The 8271-nt window shown below is 45.9% G+C and overlaps 1 protein-coding gene across 1 annotated transcript in view; it reads left to right on the top strand.

Annotated features, from left to right (window-relative positions):
- The window catches only part of mcm3 (minichromosome maintenance complex component 3), a 12204-nt gene that overhangs the window by 1082 nt on the left and 2851 nt on the right, over window positions 1-8271 (top strand). The window contains 11 exon segments of the mRNA XM_032542541.1: window positions 843-1051; window positions 1585-1715; window positions 2493-2731; window positions 3946-4054; window positions 4168-4321; window positions 5033-5164; window positions 5254-5462; window positions 6264-6438; window positions 7118-7244; window positions 7333-7442; window positions 7445-7482. Of these exon segments, the coding sequence (XP_032398432.1) occupies window positions 843-1051; window positions 1585-1715; window positions 2493-2731; window positions 3946-4054; window positions 4168-4321; window positions 5033-5164; window positions 5254-5462; window positions 6264-6438; window positions 7118-7244; window positions 7333-7442; window positions 7445-7482 (1633 nt within the window).

Genomic DNA, 8271 nt, shown 5'->3' on the forward strand with positions numbered 1-8271 from the left:
AAAAAAATCTACATCTATGAGCTGAACTAGGATCAGTTGGCCACATAATTAAATGTGTTTAAATGGTAGCTCACTGGGGGGGGGGTGCGTACCACCAGGCTCAGCACTACTAGGCCTGTTGAAATGAATCATTAAATCAATGGACATGGACGATTGGGCATCGATGCAGTGACAGGCCATAATCGATTATTGCCTGCTGATGATATTCCGGTCGCTGCTATTTTTCAAATCATTTTATATTTATTCTTCTGCAGTGTTTCGCAACATTAGGAGTCTTCTTTAACAGCAGATGCAATAAGAAGTTTATATACCTTATGTCTGGCTGCTTGAATTCGTTGAGGAAAACCATGCGAAGAGGAGGTGATGCATCGTGAGAATGATTAATGGAGCACAATGCAAAGGGTGCTGGAATAAATATTATTTATGTATTACAATATGAACAGCTCTGAAATAGAGAGTGATGGATAGATAAATAAATAATAGTACCTAGTACTAACCTTTGCTGCAAAACAGTCTAAAAATATATTCAAATGTTGGCTAAGTGAGTTTAACCTTCGCTTAGTTGAGGGGCGGGGGTGAAATAAGAGATTATGTGCAAAACTTAGACTCTGGTAGTTTTTGTGATTTGTTGGAGCCAAAACTACGATTAGAAGTAGAAAATGGTAATTGCACAGCCAGACCATTAGTGATCAGATTAAATGAATGTTGACATTTTACCTCGAGCCTTTCAAAAGCTTACCGTTGTTTCACCCCCCCTGCTGAGGGGGTAACTCTACCAGCCACCCACCATTTGGCTGGTAGGTCGTTCTCCTGCTGAACCCCCCTCTGCTTGCCTCTGGCAGACTGATGAGCAATGCGTTCGAGGAGCTGCTGGCGTTCCAGCGGGCCCTGAAGGACCTGGTGGCCTCAGTGGACGCCACCTACGCCAAGCAGTACGAGGAGTTCTTCATCGCCCTGGAGGGCAGCTTCGGCACCAAGCACGTCACCCCCCGCACCCTGACCTCCCGCCTGCTGGGCAGCATGGTGTGTGTGGAGGGCATCATCACCAAGTGTGAGTCTGTGTTTACCTGCCCCGTCCTGGGGCTCTACTTTGACTGCTTTTACAGTTGAACTAATCTTTGTTTTCCCTTTCCAGGTAATAACATGTATATAATTACATTCATTATTTTTTCTGGCTCTGAATGGTCCTTGTGGTGGGACACATTTTCAGTGGGGGGCTGGGGCATCCAACTTCCATTCCCTGTATTCTGATACATTTTTAGGCACCAATTTATGGTGAAAACTTTATGCCAAGGTAAACACAAAATCCTGGTGGCAAGTCAGAATTCTAAATCTAAAAATGTAATGTAATATAATGCAGTACGTTTTTTTTGTAGTGTAAGGAACCACCGCTACGGCTCGGCATGCATGTGACCCCGGATTGATTGAAAAGTCTCACATCATAGTCTTTATCTTAGTTAAGTTACAGGTTTACAGCGGGAGGCTGCAAATGGGACATTGTGGCGCTAAAAACCTCTTGGGGGGGGCATTAAACTTTATCTATGGAGGTAAACCCCCTGATTACACACTTTCATTCTTCTCCAGGTTCTCTTGTGCGTCCTAAAGTAGTGCGCAGCGTCCACTACTGCCCGGCCACCAAGAAAACAATGGAGAGGAAGTACACCGACATGACGTCGCTGGATGCCTTCCCCTCCAGCGCCATCTACCCCACCAAGGTAACCCCGCTCGCAGCAGCCCCCAGCGTTCATTTAGCCATTTCAGCTTCTTAGAGGAGCTCAAAGCGATGTTGGGGGACGTTACTACCTCTTGATGTTCAAAGTATTTTCAAACAAAACGAGACTAGCATGGTAAATGACACACAGGCTATACAGTTGTTGTTTTTTTAACCTGCTAGTTCTAACTTTGCATTACCAAGTTGCGTTTTCAAAGGCTAGCCATGGTATCATTCAACCTGGACTCTATTGTCCCATGTTCTGTTCATGTGGCTCATGGAAAAACTTTGTTGTATACATACACTTATTCATACATACAAAGCATGGGGAACTTTCCATAAGATCATCTCTCAATGCAAATCAAACCAGCTATTAGGCTAACTGATATAAAACCATTGGTGCTTTCAGAAAACAGAGTTTTGATGAATACTCATCAGTAATGTGGATACAGTGACTAAATGGGTAAAGGCAACCAATAAAACAGCTAGAAGAGTCTGGGAAGTTTAGAGAATGACATTAAAATCAGCTCCATTACTACTGTGATGGGAATGTTGCTTGTTCCCGAGAAGTGTGGATCTGTTTTGTGGCTGAGGATAAACGGGCTGCATGCTGAAGGAAGGGCAGTCATTTTCTGCAGAATATACTCAGGGTCTTTCTAATGACTAAAGATCTCGTCATTGCACCATCCGGTCTCCATTAGGATTCCTTAATTCGATAAACCGGCCTAAGAAAATCCACAACATATCCCTTTACTCCTACTGTTTGTGCCTGTCTCTCCAGGACGAGGAGAACAACCCCCTGGAGACGGAGTTCGGTCTCTCCGTCTACAAGGACCACCAGACCATCACGGTGCAGGAGATGCCGGAGAAGGCGCCCGCCGGCCAGCTGCCCCGCTCGGTGGACATCATCCTGGACAACGACCTGGTGGACGTGGTCAAACCGGGGGACCGGGTGCAGGTCATCGGCACGTACCGCTGCCTGCCCGGCAAGAAGGGAGGCTTCACCTCCGGCACATTCAGGTCCGACGGGATGAACTCTCAAACCTTTTGTCTTACTCCGAGAATGTACTACCTTAGAAATATTTTACCTTCTGGTCAGCACACATCAGGCTCTGATTTACTAAACAACTGGAAAACAGCTGAATTATTTTACCAGTTTATTTGTCAGCGAGAATACATATCTGAAGTAGGATCGATTGGACTTTGCGTCCTTGTCCCTGGTTAGGCTTTTAGAAATCACTTTAAAAAAAGTTAACAATTGAAGCAGACAAACAGGCAGTAAAACTAACCTGGCCCAGCAGCTACATACTGCACAAGCATAAAGACAGACAGCAGACTGAGGCAGCAACCTCATTTTTAATAACAATTTTTACTGTTTATAAATTGGGTAAATTAAAATTTACACTCTGTTTTTGTTAGAATCACTACACAAAAGCTTGAAATTCACACACGCACGCACGCACGCACGCACGCTCAGGACCTATTACGCACAAATGGAGAGATGTCAGTGGGGGGGCTGCCAGTGCTGGATCAGCGCCCTGAGCAGTTGGTGGGAGGGTTCGGTGCCTTGCTCAACAGCACCTTGGCAGTGCCCAGGAGGTGACGTGGCTCCTCTCCAGCTACCAGTCCACCAACATACTTTGGTCCGTACAGGGACTTGAACCTGCAACCCTCCGATTCCAACCCGACTCCCTTCGGACTGAACTACTGCCCCCCCCAACAACAGAAAAAGGCTTATGTAGCTAAGGATAAGAAGTAAAGATATTTATTAAAATGACGACTCAGGATGTCCAGATCAGCTTTTTTGGTCCCCGATCCATTTTTAAAATATTGGATATCTGCCAATTCTGAGTCCTGGTCCCATACTTTTATTTGCATAGATAATAGAGCAGTTACAAAAATAGTTACAAAAATAACTAAACAAAGTAACTAAAAGCTGTCTTCAGCTTAATACATTTAACGAAGTTGTAGAACTCTCATATCACAATGGTTTCCAATTCACTGACGTGCATGATCGGAGTAAGGTGGTCACTGCAGATCCCTGATCACTTAAAAATGCCCATTACATCTTCAAGCTGATCAGGACATCCCTAACTCAAATGTACATTTTAAATGTGGAAGGGAGGCTAGTGGAGGAGGCAATGTAAGCGCCGAGAGAAGCACCAATAGTGTACTGAAGCGGCTGACTTCACCTTCCTTCTTTATTAATAAATGTCCACCCTTCTTCTTCGCAGGACCATCATGATAGCTTGCCACGTCAAGCAGATGAGTAAGGAAGTGTCCCCCAACTTCTCAGCGGACGATATAGCCAAAATCAGGAACTTCAGCCAGACTCGCTCCATGGTAAGGGCTCTGTGTTTGTGCCCGGTCGCTCTCAGCTGCTCAGGCGGCTGGAAATGATCTCACTTTCAATCAAAAGAGAAAATGAATTGTCCCTTTTTACTGTTTTCACCCAGGATGTGTTTGATCAGCTGTCCCGCTCCCTGGCTCCCAGCATCCACGGCCATGAGTACATAAAGAAGGCCATCCTGTGCATGTTGCTGGGCGGCGCCGAGAAGGTTCTGGATAACGGCTCGCGCATCAGAGGAGACATCAACATCCTGCTCATCGGTACGGCCTTCTTTTACTGCTAATTTAACTGAGCTTTATTCCATCCGGTACTAACGGGCTGTCTGTCGTAGTTTCTAAATACACTTCATTCAAAGTCAACAAACAAAATGAAGCTATGAAAAGACGTTTTGGGGTTTCTTTCCTTTCTTCTAACCATCACAACTCTAGTTTTGTTTGGAAAAACACAGTTTACTGATTCATATGTGAGAATATGTTGGCTCTACACTTATAGTAGTTTTTTTTTTTAAATGGAGTCTGGTGAGTTTAGCGCTAGCAACCTCAGAGCTGTTTCTGGTTTAACAGAAAGGTCTCAAAGAGGTTTTAAAAAGGACTCTGACGGGATCCTTTCCATTATGTCGTCACACACTTTGATTATTAATCTGAGCCTGTCAGTAGCAAAACAAGCACTTTAGTGAAGGTAAATACAAACTGGACAATTGTCCTTTTAACTTACATTGGAGCTTGTTTTGCCGCCACTGACTGTAGAGATCTCGCTTAACTGGACCAATGTCAAAGATTGTTGTTCCCATCAGTCATTTTGACACAAACACATAGGGAAAAAGGTTCTAGGTTTCAAAAATGGCAGTTACCCTGTAACTTTTTTCCAAAACAAATGATTAATCGATTATTTAAAATAGCTTAATTAAAAAAATAAATTCATCAGTCTTTGCAGCTCTGATAGAGGTTAACGCCAGCCAATTTGTTTCCCAGGTGATCCATCGGTGGCAAAGTCCCAGCTGCTGCGCTACGTGCTCCACACAGCGCCGCGGGCCATCGCCACCACCGGCCGAGGCTCCTCCGGCGTGGGTCTGACCGCTGCAGTCACCACCGACCAGGAGACCGGTACGGCATGCATGGAAACATCCGCACACACAAACATTTCTGCTGTTTATCACCGCTCACGTGGCAATTTGTTTTCTTCCCCCCCAAAGGCGAGCGGCGTCTGGAGGCGGGGGCCATGGTGCTGGCCGACCGCGGCGTGGTGTGCATCGACGAGTTCGACAAAATGTCCGACATGGACCGCACGGCCATCCACGAGGTGATGGAGCAGGGCCGCGTCACCATCGCCAAGGCTGGCATCCACGCCCGGCTCAACGCCCGCTGCTCTGTGCTGGCGGCTGCCAACCCCGTCTACGGCAGGGTGAGGACCGGGTCTAGTTAATCTCATTTAGGACCTGGTCTAGTTAATGGGTTTTACTTGAAGATTTGATAATAATCAACGGCCGTTCTACACTACCATCACTCGCTTCGCCGTAGTCAAACCAGCCGCCGTTAAAGTTGGAGACACACTGCAGAGCGAGGTCTCAGTGAGCAGATGTAATGTCTCTCATGATTAAAGGTCCCATATTCTGCTCATTTTCAGGCTCATAATTGTATTTTGAGGTTGTACCAGAATAGGTTGTCATGGTTTCATTTTCAAAAAACACCATATTTTTGTTGTACTGCACATTGCTGCAGATCCTGTTTTCACCCTGTGTGTTTGGGTCTCTGTTTTAGCTCCAGAGTGAGACATCTCACTAGTTTTAGCTCCAGAGTGAGACATCTCACTTCTGTCCTATCTTTGTTGGGAGCTGCACATGCTCAGTAGCTCGGTGAGATCCCATCAGCTAGATAACTCTTTCTCCAGCTTTGGTCAGTCCAAGGCAGGATCAGCTGAGAGACTTCTTCTAGACCAGGGCCACTTGTGGAATACCTGCACAACAGGGACAGGAAGTAGAACAGGGACAGGAAGTAGTTCTTTTGGAGATTATGGTCAACTAGTTGCTATTGGAGCAGTGTTTTGCCATTGAGAATGAGCTAGCATGCTACGGTTAGCCACATCGTCTCTAGTGACGTAGAAAGCCGTGCAGCACAACAGGGCTGTTTGATTGACGCTCCCCCCCCGCCCTAAAACCGGCAGGTTGTTTTTCTCTTGTTAACCCTGCTGTCTGTCTTTTTGCAGTACGACCAGTATAAAACCCCCATGGAGAACATCGGCCTCCAGGACTCCTTGCTGTCCCGCTTCGACCTCCTGTTCATCGTGCTGGATCAGATGGACGCCGAGCACGACCGCGAGATCGCCGATCACGTGCTGCGGATGCACCGCTACCGAGACCCCCGCGAGCAGGAGGGAGCAGGTACTGGTTCTCTGAGACCTCAGAATTTGTTTTAGCTGCAAATGATAAGTTCTCAATCACAAAATGAAACCACCAACTACTTTGATAATCAAGTAATTTTTTATTTTTTGTATTTTTTTTATTAAAAGAGGTCAATCTTCTGTGACTTCAGCTCCTTAAATGTGAATAGTTTCTAGTTTCCTCGCTCTGCTGTGACAGCAAACTCAATAGCTTTCATAATGATTCTTTCCTAATACATTACACATACAATCAGATTTGTATTGTGATTCTAGAAGTATTGAGATTCAATAGTATTGAATATTGCGATATTTATTCTTCTCCTTCCATTTTAGCAAAACAAAAGCTGACTAATACACTTCCAGAGACAATATATCATGGGACGTTAATAAAAACTAAATGTGTTTTTTTTTTTTTTTTCTCTAAGAACAATGTCAAATATGAGTCAGTCTGACATTTATTTAATTTGTAAAGAAGTACATAACATGGATATTCTGCCTCCGGTCAGAAAACGATATAATGCAAGCTATACCGTTTAAACAGAAAATATTTAGGTATAAAATATTGTGTTTTTCCGGAAATTGATTTATTTGACAGAGACACACAGGCACATTAAAACCAGATGAAGCCCTATAGTAAAAGTAGAAGATCTAAAGCAGTGTATTTCCTGGTTTGTTCCTAGCCATGCCTATGGGCGGCACCGTAGACGTCCTGGCCACAGAAGACCCCGACGTGATAGCCGAGGAGCGCGAGGAGATGCACATCTACGAGAAACACAACAACATGCTGCACGGAAGCCGGAGGAAGAAGTACGCACGCAGCGTCTGCCTCGGCAGGGACTAGAAACACATGGGGGGGAACGGACGGGTAAAAACTGTGTTCCCCTCTTTCTTTCAGGGATAAGATCGTGAGTAAGGAGTTCATGAGGAAGTACATCCACATCGCCAAGGCTGTGACACCCGTGCTGACCGAGGAGGCAGCCAATCACATCGCAGAAGAGTACTCGCGCTCAGGAGCCAGGAGCAGATGGGTGTCGACATTGCCCGGGTGAGCAGGAACACCCACACCACACACACAAACACACACCACACACACCACACCCACACACACACACACACACACACACACACACACACACACACACACACACACACACACACTATTTCTGCTAAAGCTCAGCATGCACAGTGCCAGGACCCTGGAACTGAAGCAGCCAAATGGAGTTAATCCGTCATTAATTGCATTATTTACCCCTCTGTTTATCATTAGCACATGTCACACTAATGGCATTCATACACACTACAAAGTACTAGTGTTGCTGTGTTAGGGTCAGGGCCTTATGCTTAGACTGTAAGTGAAGCCAAAACATCCTGAACGCCCCCTGGTGGCTGGATGCAGTATCCAGCTCCATTCCTGTGGCCACCAGTGGGGCTTGCTGGTAAATCAGGCTTTTACCAAAGCTGGTCGGTAGTAAGGCAAACATCCTTCTTTCGTAGGAATAGTTCCAGGGCAGGTTTCTGTTCCGTTGCCTTTGAAATCTTTTAAAACCGCAGCGACAGCGGCATCAACGGGTTGCTGCGCTCCGATCGGCGCTATGTTGAATGTAAACAAGAAGCTGCTTGCCGTCGCCTCTCTATCATCATCGTGTTAAACCCACTAATAGCGCGCCAGGTAGATAAGCCAGTTTGTGATTGGTCCCCGCAGATTTGTAACAGAAGCAGGATAGAAACACTTTCAGGTTTCCAGCCCGAGCTGCAGGGTGAAACAAAGGAAGTGGAGATGTGGTGTACATTAGGACCGTATCAGTGTGCTCTGACCCTGTTCTCCCCCCCCCCC

This window comes from Etheostoma spectabile, chromosome 18 (genome assembly GCF_008692095.1).
Source record: "Etheostoma spectabile isolate EspeVRDwgs_2016 chromosome 18, UIUC_Espe_1.0, whole genome shotgun sequence".
NCBI lineage: Eukaryota > Metazoa > Chordata > Actinopteri > Perciformes > Percidae > Etheostoma > Etheostoma spectabile.